This window comes from Doryrhamphus excisus, chromosome 13 (genome assembly GCF_030265055.1).
Source record: "Doryrhamphus excisus isolate RoL2022-K1 chromosome 13, RoL_Dexc_1.0, whole genome shotgun sequence".
Taxonomy (NCBI): Eukaryota; Metazoa; Chordata; class Actinopteri; order Syngnathiformes; family Syngnathidae; genus Doryrhamphus; species Doryrhamphus excisus.
Genome location: NC_080478.1, coordinates 6,720,840 through 6,739,705, shown reverse-complemented (window position 1 = coordinate 6,739,705; position 18,866 = coordinate 6,720,840). Strand labels below are relative to the sequence as shown.

General features: G+C 40.9%; 1 protein-coding gene across 5 annotated transcripts in view; it reads right to left on the bottom strand.

Annotated features, from left to right (window-relative positions):
- The window catches only part of fermt2 (FERM domain containing kindlin 2), a 49,689-nt gene extending 36,947 nt beyond the window's left edge, over positions 1 to 12,742 (bottom strand). The window contains exons 1-2 of one of the 5 annotated variants that reach the window (XM_058090357.1): positions 12,566 to 12,742; positions 11,335 to 11,492 (exon numbers count right to left, since the gene is read on the bottom strand). In XM_058090357.1, the coding sequence (XP_057946340.1) occupies positions 11,335 to 11,491 (157 nt within the window). In that variant the 5' untranslated portion in view covers position 11,492; positions 12,566 to 12,742. Of the gene's footprint in view, positions 1 to 11,334; positions 11,493 to 12,435 lie in introns of all 5 variants that reach the window. The other 4 variants (XM_058090356.1, XM_058090358.1, XM_058090360.1 and 1 more) reach the window with 4 other exon arrangements.
- Between the last annotated feature and the right edge of the window lie 6,124 nt (positions 12,743 to 18,866).

The following is an 18,866-nucleotide window of genomic DNA, read 5'->3' as shown; positions in this document are numbered from 1 at the left end:
TTTATTTTTCATCTTATTTTGTGCAGAAAAATAAAAATTAAGATATTTGAGAACAGTGGAATGTTTTATCAGAGCTTTTATTGTAGAAAATTGGAACCAAAGCACTGAAAAAGTTTGTATATTTTTCTGTTTTAATGCGTTTTTTGGGGGGGGGAAACCTGATGCGGCCCAGCTCCCAGACCCTAGCTCCAGTGGCCCCCAGGTAAATTGAGTTTGAGACCCCTGGTCTAAAGTGACTACACGCATACCCCTTTCCTACTGCAGTAAACTGGTGTAGATTTAGTTCAGAACTGGCGCTGACCCAATGTTGGCCGTGAACAGGCTCTACACCAGATTCACTTTCAATTGTCCAGGGGAGGCGGGTCATTACATCACAGGGGCTACACCTCTGATCAGGAAATCACATAAGGAAAAGCAGCGTGGGTCGTGCAATTTAAATAATGTTTATTTTGTCAAACGTCTGGATGAAAAGCAATGACATTACTCATCTTTCGTCAGATTTTGACAAACAAAAAAATACAGCTATATTTTGTGTAATATTTATGTTATAGGATAAATGTTATGTCAGACTACAGTATTTGTTCTTGAATGTTACCATAAAGCAGTGACTACAGTGATTTCGATAGTTGGATTTTTGTAGTTTGTATACAGCAGGGGTCTCAAACCTGGGGGCCCACTGGAGCTAGGGTCTGGGCAAGGCTGGGCCGTATCAGGTTTTCCAAAAAAAAAACACATTTATTAAAAACAGAAAAATATACAAACTTTTTCAGTGCTTTGGTTCCAATTTTCAACAATAAAAGCTCTGATAAAACATTCCACTTTTCTCAAATATCTTAATTTTTATTTTTCTGCACAAAATGAGATGAAAAATAAATAAACAAATCAAGAATAAAGAAAATCAATCAATCACTAATGAATAAATATAATAATAATAATAAAACGGCAAATAATAAAAACTTAAGAAACCACATATAGTTGGTGGGTAGACAAATTATTTTTTTTCAGATTAAAATGAACAAAGCATTATTAGAGCCCTGTAGACATGACAAAACACGACTATAGTCACATTTATACTCTTTTTATTTACAACATATTGCGCAACTGCAGGGTCTTGAGACACATGCTAACTCGCAAACTAGAGAGCTAGCGACCTAAACGGTAGCCTTCAAGTTATTGCCTTTAAACTTAAATAGCCAAAAACTAACCACTTCCACACGGATAGGGAGGATAACTATTAACAGTTATTTAACCTTTAACATGAACATTAATCAAACGTAATAATTTTTTCTGGGTACATGATACCATACAGCATCCATATCAAACTTGCGCGGGCCGCACTAACGTTAAACTTTCACATCAAGGCGGGGGCCTGAAACTAGTGTCCTGCGGGCCACATTTGCCGCGCGGGCCACGTGTTTGAGACCCCTGGTATACAGTACAAACACACTTGGCTCTCATATTTACCAAAAATGGGTTAAAGAAGTTGAATCGGAGGTAACAGGTGGGTATTTACTTGGGGTAACACCTCCCCCTCACCTCATTATGCGATTCAATGGTTTAGGACTCAGCCCAGCAAGCTTTTGGAGCCGGATTTGAACCAAAAACTACAGCACCGGCTCAGCACCCTCAGCACCCCAAAACCAAAGCGCTGAAAACCTATTCTGAACCAGTTCCAAAGCAGTCACAGTGGAAAAGGTGTAACACAATCCAGTAACAGTTGAATACGAGGCCTGTGCCTAAAACATTTGATTCCAAGCTCTCAGTGCTCGACAATAAGTGCCTCCAAATGAAAACTTTACAGCGAGTGCAGCCATGACAGCGTTGATGCATTAGCGGCCAGATGGCTATTACAGTAAACTTTAGAGACGGATTGTTTGTGTCCATTTGTGTCATCATCCAAACAGGGCAAAGCAGTGGTAGTGCTTCCATCCACCCCGACACAGCTTTATACAATTAAGGACCCTTGTGGAATTGATAACATTACCAAGAAACCCCGTGGACTCAGATCAATGGAGGAGAGATGCAATATTAATCTCTGCTATCCATCAGTGCATCCTGCCAGATGGTCCCCCAGGGGGGTTGCGACTGGGACATCCCACTGATGGTTCATAAGATGGATGTCCCTGCTTACAGACATACAGACGTCACTCACTCTATCCTGGTTTTTCAAAAAATAATTAATAAAGGATTGCTGTTTTGTTTTGACCATTATTTGCCTATTAGTAAAAAGATAAATATTGAAACACAAGTCATATGTAGCTGCACAGTGACCTAGTGGTTAGCATGTTGGCCACATAGTCAGGAGATTGGAATTGAATAATAGGAGCGTAAAAGTGATTATAAGGGTGTTATTTCATGTCTCCAGGGCTCAAATAATGGTAAAAACTGTATTTAGAAAGACAGGTTTTCTATGCTCCAGCTATGAAAATATCCAGTTTATTAATATTGAATCCTACTGTGTGGAAATTCACTTATCGGTCTGGAACCAATTAACCTCGATAAACATGGGACAACTATACTAGTATAAACGCTCAAGTTTACCTCATTCTTGAAATCCAGAATTTGCTTAGGGGAAAATTGTAACTGTGTGCTTCGTGATTTGAACATCATCCTTTTCATACAGGAAGTGGAAAAATATGGAAATGGAAATGAATGAATTATCAGTAATAGACATGGGGAAGGGGTAGGATTAAATATAATCTCTAAACTCTGCTTCTTCCTGCTCCTTTTCAGATATGTTAAATTGGGCCATGGTGACCATGATGTTTTTTTCATGTACCTTGTTACACATGTGTGAAAAAAATAAACATGCCATCCCTCATTTATCATGGTTAATTGGTTCGAGCCCCGACCACAAAAGGCGAATGTCTATTGCTTAAATGGACATTGTGCATCGTGTAAGTGGTGGTATAGTATGAGGAAGTCTAAATGGTGTGAATGAAGCAGGTAAACAAAGAAAGATAATCGAGGTATTCAAATTATCCGAATAATCAATAACAGTAGCAATCAACCGAGCTAACGAGTTAGACATTTTATTTATTCTAAACTTAAGAATAGGTAAGAATAACGATGTTCAGACTGCAATGTGGTGAGGGATGACTGTATAATTTGTATTTGTATTCACTGCAAGGAGTCATAGTGAAATGATATGCACTGTGTACATTCCGTGAGAAAAAACTTACTGAAGCTTATTAAATCACAGTTCGGTGAAAGGTTACGCCTTGGGCATTCTTATTGTGTGCAATAAGAAAGAAATGAATGAAGTTTAACAATAAACATCATATCGGTTTACTGCATTGCAACTCAGGTGTGCAAGAACAATGTGGGGCTCTAAAATGTCCTTATACGAGATCTCTTTCATCACCAAACCCTAAAACGCCAAAGGAAAGGACAGCACAAGAGATTCTATGCGGAATATGTAAGATCACAGAAAAATAACTTTGAATCAACTGGAGTCGTTCATAGTCAGCATTTGAGCAGAGAACGGCAGAATCACTGACTGCAGCATCCTTGCAATTGGAACAGGAAAGCGCTGAACTGGGCAGGACCGCTATTTAGGCTAACTACTTCCTGTCACGCAGATTAGGGAGCAGGATGATCCCCGAGACACTTTTCAATTCATAAAGCCAGCAAGCAGGACGGAAACGAGGGAAACTAGACTGTGGTTTTAGTGATGTAAAGTGGTTCATGCTAGGTTTGAAAGGCTTCAGACTTGGCTTTCAAATAAAGCAATTAAAACTGCAACACAAGAGCAGGATTTGCCAAAGTGTAGAAGGGAGAAGGTGTGTATATAAAAAGCCCAGAGGAAGCTTGGCATCCTGTGCTAAATTACATCTGTTTCCTTACACAACCTGCACTCACATTGTCCAAAAAGAAAAGAAAAATCACCATCTTGGCGTTGCTGAAGGGACACACAATTCAAGAGTTGACTCTTGAATCTACAGAATGCAGAAATGTCTCTCTACGCGAGTCCTGAAAAGGAAGACTAAAAGGGCGTGTGGATGGACAAAATAAACAGTTCCAGCCCCTGAGAAGAACCTGACCGAGAGTAGCTTGCAAGTATGTTGCCTTTTCGGGCAGTCAGAACCTGATTCAAGAGCTACTTTCTGTTTTTAGGTCCCTGACACAGTGGACCAAATGTTTTCACACGTGGGTGTCGATGCATACCTCTCATATGACCAAAAGTGTTCATGACCAAATCAGAAAGGTTTAAAAGCCCCCTTGGTACCTCTGGTAACAACCGCATGAACAGTCAGTCACACAAGAGCATTTGTTTGCTCAAGTTCTATTTATGGAGCCTGTACCACAGCCTAGGTATCATAGCAATATGGAATTTAAAAATCAAGATAGGCGATGCGGACACAAAACATTGCTACACGACCGCCTACCACTACATCCAAAATAGGCTTCCCATTGGCCAGGAAAACAAATGAAAACATTGTAATACAATGCGTGCCATTGCACATAACGCTACAGGCATAAACGAGACTACAGTGCTATGTTCCACCACTTATGAAGGTTATGCTTTGGGAGGTCTAATAACATGTTATCCAAGGGGAGAGAGTCCAAGCATTCAAACGCCACAAAATATTTAATACCAGAGAAGGTGGAAAAAGAGAAAGGATGATCTAGTAATGGAGGGAGGATCGACTCCAAGGATAGGGTGGGGGCGGGTGAAGCAGGCAGCGGAGAATGCAGCAGTGACGGCAACGACAAGCGAACGACATGCCAGACCCTGGAAGTCATTTCCTGCTCCATGCAAAGACTTTTATGGAATTCTAGTAGCGTGAATCACGTCACAAACGGGACACAAAGTAAGCACAGTGTGCCGTCCTCTCTCTGACCCCTCCTCCATTGTTACTACGTGTCCCACTACATCGCCCACCCGATGTAAGACTGGGGTTGCAGCTAATATACACACAGCTGATATGACCAAGGGCAGTTCCAGTAGCAGAAGTAGATTTATTTACATAATACTAGCATGCCATGTAATTCAGCTGAGTATAGCAAACTACAAAATACATGGCGGTAGTCATGAAAGCTGCAACAATGAATCGATGATTAATTGATTATGCAATTAATCGCCAACTATTTTGGTATTCTTTCTTTTAATTTCAGCTTCTCAAATGACATTTTCTTTTGTCATTCATGAAAGCAGACCTACCATCTTCGTGCTTTAGCTAAAACGGGATTCACACACATCAGCTTTGAATTTGGAAAACAGCGATTGAAATCTTTGCCTCTGCGGACCAAACCACAAGCTAAAGTATTATTCATACCTATGGACAATTTGGAGTAGCCAATTAATCTAACATGCATTTATTTGGAATACCTAGAGAAAACCCACAGAAAACATGCAAACTCCACACAGAGATGCCAAGCAAAGAATCGAACCCAGGTCTCCACTGTAACTACAGTAGCAATAAATGTCCACTCCACTCCAAGTAAGTTACTACCATAAATCCAATAAGGCTCCTGTCCACAAATGTTGTTTGTGCAATATTTGCCATTTGTTTCCCCACCCAATGGCAGCGTTTACAGGCAGAGGCAGCACTTTCGGAAAACAATACCGAAGAACGGGCCAAATGATAGAAAGTGATGAACAGATGAAAGCATTGCGAGTAGAGGGTAGTCAATCAACTGGCTTTAAATAAGCCTCTACTCAAGGGTTCACGGGTGGTGTAGGGGGGCGGGTGGAGGGAAGCAGCGTTGATCAATAGCTAAGTGCCTTCCTGGCATTTGTCTATTTAATCCATTATCGAAGGCCATCTGAGTCTGCCATGGTGAGGCTCCATAGGAAGATTTGAATGACAGACGCAGGGGATGCAGCCATGTAATCAGTGGGCGCACGTGCAAGCACACGTGCGTGAATAGTACAAACGCAAAAGACAGCTGATATTGTCAACACATCCGCTTGTGGAGATTGTGAACATGTACAGTCCAACACATGGGGCAATATTCAAACACGGTGTCATGTCTGATGGTTTAAAATGTTGTGTGATGCGATGATGTTTAAAAATAAAATACATGATGCCAGAAATCTGGTATCCATGTCACGCATCCTACATATTCATAGTACAAGTATTCTAAGTGACAGATGATAAGCGACAATTCAGATCACATGCGGGATACAGGCTGTCAGTCGGAAGGAATGAGCAAACAGACATCATCAATGGAGGCAAATGATGGTAAGGACACTAACATGATCCAAGAGGGCAGCAAGAAAGTGGGGTGCTGAAACAAAGTGGAGACTGTGGAGTAGAATACTGCAACATACAGAGCTGAGAATGATAGCGTGTGTGTTTATTTGTAATGGTAATGGTTTTATGTCATTTGAACATGCATCAGATTACAATTGAGTGCATCACATAATCAGTTCACAGTTCCACATGTCCAAAAGGAGTAGGAAGAAGCAAAGCTTATTAAATTCTATCCCTCCATCTGGTACTTTTACAATCACTAACTGTTACATTTGTTCACTTCCTGCTTTCAAGAATACAGTTTAAGGTTTTTTGTTTTTTTTTTTTTTAATAATGCACCTCGTACCGAAGTAGGAGGTGATATGAGCATCCAATGCCATAATGGGTACCATAGTGCGTGTCAATATAGTGATATATATAGCACATCATGACTGGTTCAAGACTCTTCATCCTTGTATTTAGCAAACATCAACTGCTTGTATTGTTTCTTGAATTGGCTCATCGTTGTGCATTGTTTGAGGTCCTTACTCAATCCATTCCATAGTTTGATTCCACATACTGAAATGCTATGGCTAGCATAACGTAGTCCTAGCATAGAAGTGTTTCAAATGTACTTCTTCCCTGAGATCATATTTCTCCTCTCTTGTAGAGAAGTATTGGATGACATTTTTAGCTAATTGGTTGTTTTTAGCCTTATGCATTATTTTAGCTGTTTGAAGACGAACTATATCAGCAAGTTTAAGTATTTGTGATTTTAGAAATAAAGAGTGAGTACCATGTTCTCTGTAGGCGGCATTATGAATTATCCTTACTGACCTTTTTTGCAGTACATTTAGTGAGTGAAGATTGCTTTTATATTCTAGTCAGCTCTCCTCAAATGTTACAATCTGCTCGAGTAACCAGCAGGTAATTGCATCATCAATCTCGGGATGCTTAGAATACTCTTAGTACCTGGTTTTACTAATGAAAATGCATAAAAAGTAAGTCGAGTAGAGACAGCAGATATATGGCATTAAACCAAGGTTAAATGCTATTGTAAACCAAAACATTTTGTGAACTAATGCTAGTACTAGAACGTTCTAATCAAGACCTGAAAAAAAGTCCAGAGTCTTTGATGCTTTACTATTTTTTTTAAACCCTGTGTGGTAAGCATTAGCCGGCAGGAGGTGACCACGAGGGGGGTAAAGCCATGTTGTGGACAGGTTAATGATTAAAATGCAAAATGACCTGTGGCCCGAGGGTAGCAGGGAGGTGGCAGTGACATAAAACGAGCCCACATTCTTTGACAAGAGACACAATGAGACACTTTCACCAGTGCAATTTAATACCACTGCCACCTTTGCCAAGTCAGGCCATGACAGGCTTGTGACATTATGACAATTTGCATCTGATGCTTACTCTAGTCCGAATCAGTCGCAGGGCTCTATGATTTCGGTGGAACAAAGTCGCAGAAATGACCAATAAAAACTGAATTACTGTTAAACGCAAAACCTTGCAGAAATTGACATAATGTGAATGAAATAATGCCATTGTGAGGAAAAAGGTTGTGGAGAATTATTTCCCTAGTGGAATCAGCTCACAAACACTAACCCTGCCCTCCCCAAAGTAAACATGTCAAACACACCCCCCTGTAACACCGGCGAAAGTTGTCAAGAAAACTGTGAAAGTCGCCTCGTACGAAGTGTGAGTGGTAGTCGACTGGGTTAGCTTAGTTTTGCAGAGCATGCTATTACTTCTGTGCTGTGTTGGGTCACACGGGAGGCACATTTATTCTTGCATACGGCTCATTTTAACCGTCACCAAACATTCACAACTTTGCATTTGGAATTGTGACTCAGTGATCAGTGACCGTGTCTTACTGAACTACAAACACAGGTATTACAATTTGTTGAGAATTTTATAGCAATGTGTGCAGAGGCTGGCATCCTCCTATTAAAAAAGCTGTCGGAGCTACATCTGTTTTTGAAATACTTGCCAAAATTGCATAAATAAATGAAAGGCTTTGTGCATTTAATTGGACATTTTATTCACCAACCAAAAATCAATGCAAAAGGTAAATAATTGAAAATGTAAATTGAAATTTAGGCCCTAGAGTAGCAAACAAATCCAAGCGAACCACATTGTGTCACAACAAAAACCATGTGAGATACTGTATCTTATTTTACTGCTCGGGAGAAGGCCCAAGAATGCAAACAGTAAGATGAAGGTTTCATCTATGGCAGGGGTCTCAAACTCAATTTACCTGGGGGCCACCGGAGCTAGATTCTGGGTGAAGCCGGGCCGCATCAGGTTTTCAAAAAAAAAAAAAAAAATGCATTTATTTAAAAAAATATCTTCAATGCTTTTGCTTCTGCTATACCCTACACTTTTTCAGTACTTTGGTTCCGGTTTTCCACACCAAAATATCTGATAAAACATTCCACTGTTCTCAAATATCTTAATATTTTTGTTCTATACACAAAATAAGATAAAAAAAAACAAATTAAGAATAAAGACAATAAATCAATCAATCAATAATAAATAAGTAAAATAATAATAAAACAGCAAATAAGAAAAATGTAAGAAACCACATACAGTTGGTAGAGAAATTATTTTTTTCAGATTCAAATGTACAGTATTAACAGTTATTTAACCTTTAACATGAACATTAATGAAACTTAATCATTTGACCCAATTAGCAAGTTAGCATCGTACTCCGTTCCATCTGGGAGCAGCGTGGTAACTTTAACAACATGTTTGATGAGATGCTTTATCTTGACGTGTATTTTCCCTTTTATTCCAAATCATTTCCTGCATTTATTTGTACCCAGCGTCATAAGCCTTTAGCTTCATTGCTAATCCAAAGCAAAACAGGGCGGGGTAACAGGGTAGGGTAACAGTATGGGCGGGGCAAAATCATGTTAATTGTGTCCGGTGTGCACACAGCTTTAAGCTGTCATTTCAACATTAAACTTTGGTATCAAGGTGGGGGCCTCAAACTAGCGTCTCGCATTTGGCCCGTGGGCCGCGAGTTTGAGACCCCTGATCTATGGGCTACTGCACCCACATATATGCTACGGGTAATGCCACAATTCATGTTTAACAGTAGTTGTCAGTCACCATTAAGCAGTTTGTTTGCTAGCTGAGTCGGAAGCACTCAGTCTTTCAGTCACAAATGAAAGCTTGAGACCTGAACCAAGTGCTTGGATGCTAAGAAACCTGGAGGGGTCCATCTTTCTACACAAGCTAAAGTCCTTCACTGGATAAGGACGTGTCTGGAGAGGAGCGCTGAATGTAACATTGCACTTGTCGAGCCCAGATGCTCCACAGCAATAGAAAAGAACACAGCAAACAAAGGCCTCAATTATGAGGTGCTCGAACAGGAGAGCTAAAAACGGGAACTGTTCCAGAGCGCTGCAGGAATGTCGAGCATCCGAGCGGCCATCGACACACGACGCACTGTCACTCCACTCCACACCCACCCAAAAGCAAAAAAAAAAAAATAGATCTTTTCTCTGTGGCCCTCGTGAAACAAGGCAGTGTTCAAGTGTCTGAAACAGAGGACTCTTATGCAGGGTTGTAGGTCAAATTTGTCAGGTTGCAGAACAGTGAATGTGGTTCTTTTCTTAGTGCACAGATCTTAGTGAACCATTCTGCCCATCATCCACAATCCTCATGTGAGACATGATCTTTCGCCAAAACACACCGACTAGCTCGTAGCCGGCTATCCATTAGCTTCACGACATTCTTGCCCGCAGCCTGTGAGTAGTTCTGGTTATCATAACTGTACCTGTACATGGTTCCAGCATGTATATAGAACCATAAAACAGGGGCCCCAAACTAAGGCCCGGGGGCCGGTCCGCTTCCACATTTGAGCCGGCCCCCTCACCAATACGCTACCAGAGATATGCGTATCCATCCACCACGCATAATTATTTCTTAAAAATTGACATTTAATCCACCCCCCCACACATATTCAATTTTTACATTTAAAAGAAATAAAATCCCCTTTCCCACACAGAAACCGCAAAAATCACATCACAGACGTACCACTAAAACAGTCAGTGCCTTTTCCCCAGGAAAAATGTTTGTCTGTCAATATAGTGATATATATATATAGCACATCATGACTGGTTCAAGACTCTTCATCCTTGTATTTAGCAAACATCAACTGCTTGTATTGTTTCTTGAATTGGCTCATCGTTGTGCATTGTTTGAGGTCCTTACTCAATCCATTCCATAGTTTGATTCCACATACTGAAATGCTATGGCTAGCATAACGTAGTCCTAGCATAGAAATGTTTCAAATTCAGTTCTTCCCTGAGATCAGCAAGTATATCAGCAAGTTGAAGTATTTGTGATTTTAGAAATAAGGAGTTAGTATGTTCTCTGTAGGTGGTATTGTGAATTATCCTTACTGACCTTTTTTGCAGTACATTTAGCGAGAGAAGATTGCTTTTATAGTTATTACCCCATATTTCCACGCCTCATTCTCATTCATTTGTGTCATTCTAGTCAGCTCTCCTAAATGTTACAATCTGCTCGACCATTGAGTAACCAGCAGTGGATTGCATCATCAATCTCGGGATGCTTAGAATACTCTTAGTACCTGGTTTTACTAATGAAAATGCATAAAAAGCAAGTAGACATGAGTAGAGACAGCAGATATATGGCATTGAACCAAGGTTAAAGGCTATTGTAAACCAATACATTTTGTGAACTAATGCTAGTACTAGAACGTTCTAACTAAGGCCCAGGGGCCGGACACGGTCCGCTTCCACATGTGAGCCGGCCCCCTCACCAATACGCTACCAGAGATACGTGTATCCATCCACCACGCATAATTATTTCTTAAAAATTGACATTTAATCCACCTTTTTTCCCCCCACATATTCAATTTTTACATTTAGGAGAAATAAAATGCCCTTTCCCACACAGAAACCGCAAAAATCACATCACAGCCGTACCACTAAAACAGGTAGTGCCTTTTTCCACAGAAAATTTTTTTCTGCACACAACTGTGACTTGCTCTTTTGGAGAGGTCTCGGCATACTCTTTCCTCTGTGACCAACTCTACAGCCGGGTCAAGTTCTTCCCTGTATTCCAATCCTGACGCAGAAAAAAAAAAGCCAGCTTTTACGGCATGCATGCTCACCTAGTTTCTCCACTAGCTTGAGCATGACACCGCCTATGTGGATCTCCCCGGTGACCCTGAGCGACACGTCCCTGTGTAGATCGGTGACGTGCATCTTCAGCTCCCACGTCCCGTCGGCGTAGCAGCCGTCGGGCATCCGTATCCCATCCAGCGCCATTCTGTGAAAAAAAAAAAACACATGCCGGCTCTAATGACTGATCACTACAGTGCATCTTGGTTACCATCTAAAATCAGTCCTGTTACACAGATGAACCTTGACCCCTGTATAAAACAGCAGAGTTCCTGTCATATAGCAGATCTTTGACTAGCATTTTAGTTCTTGTCATAGAGTCTGAAATTTGCACCCCAATAAAATATGGCACTGCGACCCATTCTGGGTCTGGAATTTCAGCTTGTGGAACCCGACAACACCAGACCTACATTGTACCAGACATCCATATACATGAAATGAAAGTATACTAGACACACTAGCAATAGCTCCCTAGTATGGATATTTAGTTACTTTAGTTTATGAAAGCTGTCAATCAGACAGCACTGTATTAGCATAACACGTCACCCATATACAGTATATTTTCAATGTTAAGTTGGTACTAACAAAACTAACAACAAAAATTACAAAACAACAAAAATGGAACAATATGAGGAATACGACGAAAAAAAAAGAAAAACGTATTAAATGTGTCAAGCTGTCACTTTGTATGTGTTGAGAATGCCCGGGGGAACCGGAGTCGGCGGGCTTCACTGGACAAAAACATGGCCGGAAAAGGGGTGTCGTGTCTCGGGTAAAAAAAAAAAACAAGCTCGGCGGGGACATTTGGGGCTGTGTTACCTGCAGAGGTCTACTTTCACCTGTTGGAAAATAACGGTCTCTCACACATAGAGAGTGGGAGAGACACACAAACCAGACCAGGCTCATTATGTAAGCACAGTTCTTGCCCCTCATGCGTACTCCTTTTAAAGTAAAAAAATCGAAGTATGTTTTTAAAAGCAAACAAAACGGCTTTAAAAAGACTGTATAAGTTCCGTGCTAGCTGCTAAGAGAGCAGCACGGCTAGCACTTTATTTAAAGTGTTTTCCTTTCAAATAAACGCGAACACTCACCTTCACAAACGACACCAAAAGATCCACTTAAACTTTCGACGACACGAATAAAAGCAAAAATCTTCTTTATATCATGTAGGAAACTGTTTATTTTGAAGGTGTGGTGTAAAAAAAAAAGAGAGCAACTCGCCGAAGAAGTGGAGTATCCCAAGCAGTTTTGCAGCAGGCTTCGTCTTAATGGAGTCCAGCCGTCCCCTCTTCCTCCCTCCCTCTTCCTCGCTCCCCCTCTCTCTTTCCAGCACAGAATCACGTCACTGCTCCAATCCCATTTTCCCTTTCCGACAGGAGGCAGCTTCCCAAGCCATGGTCGCCTACTGGTGGTCACCCTTCGTGTATCACACCTAGTGTATGTGAACGTAAACATTCCAATAAAGTTCCATTCAAACTACACTTTAACAGGTGTTTCAAGTCCATGTGATTGTATTGTAAGCAGTGCAATAAAGTTCCATTCAAACTGCACTAGAACAGATACAGTGGTTGCCCCATTCCGAATGTGATTCAGCGGTTTTAAAAAAAATTATAATGATAATAACAGTAATACAAATTTGGCTTAAGTTTTTATTTTATTTGTATTCAGGAATGAATGATGACTAATACAAAATAAAATTATTTGATAATTATTTAATTATTTCATGATGAAAATTTGACTTTTTTATTTTATGTTTAACAACTAATGAATGATAATGAATAAAACACAGTTTAAAAAGTCACATTTATTTTTTATCATGAGAAGTAGAACACAAGTTTCACTTCTCACAGCAATTACGGTGCATTCAAGGATGGCCCAACAAAGTGCAAAATCTCAAAATAAAATTATTTGATAATTATTTAATTATTTCATGATAAAAATGTGACTTTTTTATTTTATGTTTAACAACTAATGAATGATAATGAATAAAACACAGTTTAAAAAGTCACATTTATTTTTTTATCATGAGAAGTAGAACACAAGTTTCACTTCACACAGCAATTATTCAAGGATGCACCCAACAAAGTGCGAAATCTCAAAACTTGACAGAAACAAATGTGGGCTTTGTTTTAACAGTGGTACATGCATGCTGTACATTTGACCTGTATTATCAGTTCTTTATGAATTATTACCAATTTAGGGTGAATGATATAATTTCTGATTTTTAAAATCTGCCTATTTTCAGTGCCTATTAGCAGTGGTACATGTATGCAGTACATTTCATCTGCATTATTGTATTTATTTATTTGTTTATTAATTACATATTATTTTTCATATTTCTAAATTACTACCGATTTTGTGTGAATGATGAACAATAACCTATTTTCTTAGAGAAACTATACATTTTTGACCAAAAAACAGCAAATTTGTGGGTGTTCACTGTATTACATCTATGTAATTGTAAACGGTACAATAAAGTTACACTTCAAAATACACAATAACAGGTGTATCACATCTAAACGACATTATTACAGTAATCGTAAGTGGTAAGATCAATCAAAATATCGAAAAGTCAGTATCAACTCTATATTAGCGTGATGAGAATAATATTTTTCAGTTCTTTTAAATGTATTTTTGTCAAAGTATCGTCTAATTTGCATAACTGGTCATGATACACCTGGATGTAATTTTTATGGAATCTGTGCGAGACAAAAGTGAGAAAGAGATGAAAAGTAAATATGTTTACAAATACAATTTAAGTTTTTTTGTGTTCTTTTTGATGGTATTGTCTCCAAAAGTGTCCAATAAGATCAGAAGAAGTTGCTACTCCCTCATGCTACATCTTCTTATTCTCTGTCAGACCTGGTGCATAAGAAGCAGAGTTACGATGACATCTACTGTGACAAGTTGGAACCACAAGCTCCTTTGATAGAAAGTCCTATTATAATGGGTTTATATACTGTGTATGTAAGTGCAGGGTTTAAACTTGCACCGTATTTCATCATTTGTATTAAATCTTTATATAAAGTGAGTACAACTGCTGGCAAGTACACACCGAGAACTTACTTTGCTGCATTGTATCGTCCACCCCGCCGCCATGAATCATCAAGCCTTTCTGGCATCATGAACATCTCCAAAGCGGAATATCTCTGTCTGGCTGGGCCTTTTTGGTACTGCAGTCAGCATCAAAGCGATTTATGAGCAGCCCTGAACCCCCCACCCCACCCCCACCCCTACCGCCACTACCCCAACATCTTCCTCGGTGTCTGGCTGCTGCCTTGTTGCCTTTTATAGGCCGTGTTTTAATTGCAGCGTAAACATTTGACTCAGCCAGATGTGAAGCTGAGTCGAGTGGGAGTGACGGGGAGCAGACCTGGAGGAGTCCGATGCAGAATCAAAGTCTCCATTGACTCGATCCAACAATGTTAGCAGAGGGGGCAGTAAATGGAAACAGGAGAGAGGACATGCTTTCAACAGATTGGGGTAGCAGCAGCCCTTTTTTCATGTTATTAACTATAGTTGACTGACCTCTCCTGGCCAAATAGAGAACAGCAGGGTGTCATGAATTCTTTATGAGCTGGCCTCCTCGGAGAGCCTGCTGGCCCTTGCAGATGTTAGTAGACTACATTCAAAGTCACGATTACAAGGAGGCCCATTCATGATCTATAATTCTGCTTTGTTGCTCACATCAGGGATGGATGGGTGGGGGGGTGGCGGGGTGGAGAATTTACAATCTCATATATCAGAATTGAGCACAAATGGATCCTTTGTCCTCAAAAGTCAGGCTGGAAGTGAGCAAAGAATCCATCCTACGCATATGCATAAGCATTCATTCTTACATCCAGCAGTATTTGAAGACATTTTTTTTCAGGTTTTGGACTTTATGCATATTGTTTTCGAGTAAAATCATCAACATGTGCAACAAGAACATCAATAACCATCACAAATTGCAGTGGCGCCTTGGTTAACATTCATTCATTCATTTTCTACCGCTTGTCCTCATGAGGGTTGCGGGAGGTGCTGGAACCTATCCCAACTGTCTTCGGGCGAGAGGCGGGGTACACCCTGGACGAGTCGCCAACCAATCACAGGGCACATATAGACAAACAACCATTCACACTCACACTCACAGTAGCCAATTAACCTAGCATGTCTTTGGAATGTGGGAGGAAACCGTAGAAAACCGTAGAAACCCGGAGAAAACCCACGCATGCACGGGGAGAACATGAAAACTCCACACAGAGATGGCCGAGAGTGGGATTGAACTCTGGTCTCCTTGGTTAACATTCATTCATTCATTCATTTTCTACCGCTTTTCCTCACGAGGGTCGCGGGGGTGCTGGAGCCTATCCCAGCTGTCTTTGGGCGAGAGGCGGGGTACACCCTGGACGAGTCGCCAACCAATCACAGGGCACATATAGACAAACAACCATTCACACTCACACTCACAGTAGCCAATTAACCTAGCGTGTTTTTGGAATGTGGGAGGAAACCGGAGAAAACCGTAGAAACCCGGAGAAAACCCAGGCATGCACGTGGAAAACATGAAAACTCCACATAGAGATGGCCGAGAGTGGGATTGAACTCTGGTCTCCTTGGTTAACATAATTAATCCATTCCAGAAGGTCTGACTCCAACCAAAATGGACTCTAACCAAAGCAGATTTTGTAAAATGTTAACATAAAACACATTTTACAGACCATATACATATAGTATATATACTATATAGTATATACGTATACTATATATATACAGTGCATCCGGAAAGTATTCACAGCGCTTCACTTTTTCCACATTTTGGTTTTTTACAGCCTTTGCCATGAAGCTCAAAATTGAGCTCAGGTGCATCTTTTTTCCACTGATCATCCTTGAGATCTTTCTACAGCTTAATTGGAGTCCACCTGCAGTAAATTCAGTTGATTGGACATGATTTGGAAAGGCACACACCTGTCTATATAAGGTCCCACAGTTGACTGTGCATGTCAGAGCACCAACACCAAGCATGAAGTCAAAAGAACTGTCTGTAGACCTGCGAGACAGGATGGAAGACGTTTGGAACCACCAGGACTCTTCCTAGAGCTGGCCGGCCTTCTAAACTGAGCGATCGGGGAAGAAGGACCTTAGTCAGGGAGGTGACCAAGGCCCCGATGGTCACTCTGTCAGAGCTCCAGCGTTCCTCTGTGGAGAGAGGAGAGCCTTCCAGAAGGACAGCCATCTCTGCAGCAATCCACCAATCAGGCCTGTACGGTAGAGTGGCCAGACGAAAGCCACTCCTTAGTAAAAGGAACATGGCAGCCCGTCTGGAATTTGCCAAAAAGCACCTGAATGACTCTCAGACCATGAGAAACCAAATTCTCTGGTCTGATGAGACAAAGATTGAACTCTTTGGTGTGAATGCCAGGCGCCATGTTTGGAGGAAACCAGGCACTGCTCATCACCAGGCCAATACCATCCCTACAGTGAAGCATGGTGGTGGCAGCATCATGCTGTGGGGATGTTCTTCAGCAGCAGGAACTGGCAGACTAGTCAGGATAGAAGGAAAAATGAATGCAGCAATATATAGAGATATCCTGGATGAAAACCTGCTCCAGAGCGCTCTTGACCTCAGGCTGGGGTGAAGGTTCATTTTTCAGCAGGACAACGACCCGAAGCACACAGCCAAGATCTCAAAAGATTGGCTTCAGAACCACTCCGTGAATGTCCTGGAGTGGCCCAGCCAGAGTCCAGACTTGAATCCGATGGAACATCTCTGGAGAGATCTGAAAATGGCTGTGCACAGACGTCTCCCATCCAACCTGATGGAGCTTGAGACTTATTGCAAAGAAGAATGGGCAAAACTGCCTAAAGATAGGTGTGCTAAACTTTGGGATCATATTCAAAAAGACTTGAGGCTGTAATTGCTGCCAAAGGTGGATCAACAAAGTATTAAGCAAAGGCTGTGAATACTTATGGAAATGTGATTTTTTTTTTGTTTTCTATTTTTAATAAATTCAAAACATGTCAAAAAAAACCTTTTTTCACATTGTCATAATGGAGTATTTTGTGTAGAATTTTGAGGTAAGAGATTAATTTAATACAGTTTGGAATGAAGCTGTAACATGACAAAATGTAGAAAAAGTGAAGCGCTGTGAATACTTTCCGGATGCACTGTACATACATATACATATATACATACATATATACATATATACATACATATACATATATACATACATATATATATATATATATATACATATATATACATATATATACACACACACACATATATATATACAGTGCATCCGGAAAGTATTCACAGCGCTTCACTTTTTCTACATTTTGTCATGTTACAGCCTCATTCCAAACTGTATTAAATTAATCTCTTACCTCAAAATTCTACACAAAATACTCCATTATGACAATGTGAAAAAAGTTTTTTTGACATGTTTTGAATTGATTAAAAATAGAAAACAAAAAAAAATCACATTTCCATAAGTATTCACAGCCTTTGCTTAATACTTTGTTGATCCACCTTTGGCAGCAATTACAGCCTCAAGTCTTTTTGAATATGATCCCAAAGTTTAGCACACCTATCTTTAGGCAGTTTTGCCCATTCTTCTTTGCAATAAGTCTCAAGCTCCATCAGGTTGGATGGGAGACGTCTGTGCACAGCCATTTTCAGATCTCTCCAGAGATGTTCCATCGGATTCAAGTCTGGACTCTGGCTGGGCCACTCCAGGACATTCACGGAGTGGTTCTGAAGCCAATCTTTTGAGATCTTGGCTGTGTGCTTCGGGTCGTTGTCCTGCTGAAAAATGAACCTTCGCCCCAGTCTGAGGTCAAGAGCGCTCTGGAGCAGGTTTTCATCCAGGATATCTCTATATATTGCTGCATTCATTTTTCCTTCTATCCTGACTAGTCTGCCAGTTCCTGCTGCTGAAGAACATCCCCACAGCATGATGCTGCCACCACCATGCTTCACTGTAGGGATGGTATTGGCCTGGTGATGAGCAGTGCCTGGTTTCCTCCAAACATGGCGCCTGGCATTCACACCAAAGAGTTCAATCTTTGTCTCATCAGACCAGAGAATTTGGTTTCTCATGGTCTGAGAGTCATTCAGGTGCTTTTTGGCAAATTCCAGACGGGCTGCCATGTTCCTTTTACTAAGGAGTGGCTTTCGTCTGGCCACTCTACCGTACAGGCCTGATTGGTGGATTGCTGCAGAGATGGTTGTCCTTCTGGAAGGCTCTCCTCTCTCCACAGAGGAACGCTGGAGCTCTGACAGAGTGACCATCGGGGCCTTGGTCACCTCCCTGACTAAGGTCCTTCTTCCCCGATCGCTCAGTTTAGAAGGCCGGCCAGCTCTAGGAAGAGTCCTGGTGGTTCCAAACGTCTTCCATCCTGTCTCGCAGGTCTACAGACAGTTCTTTTGACTTCATGCTTGGTGTTGGTGCTCTGACATGCACAGTCAACTGTGGGACCTTATATAGACAGGTGTGTGCCTTTCCAAATCATGTCCAATCAACTGAAGTTACTGCAG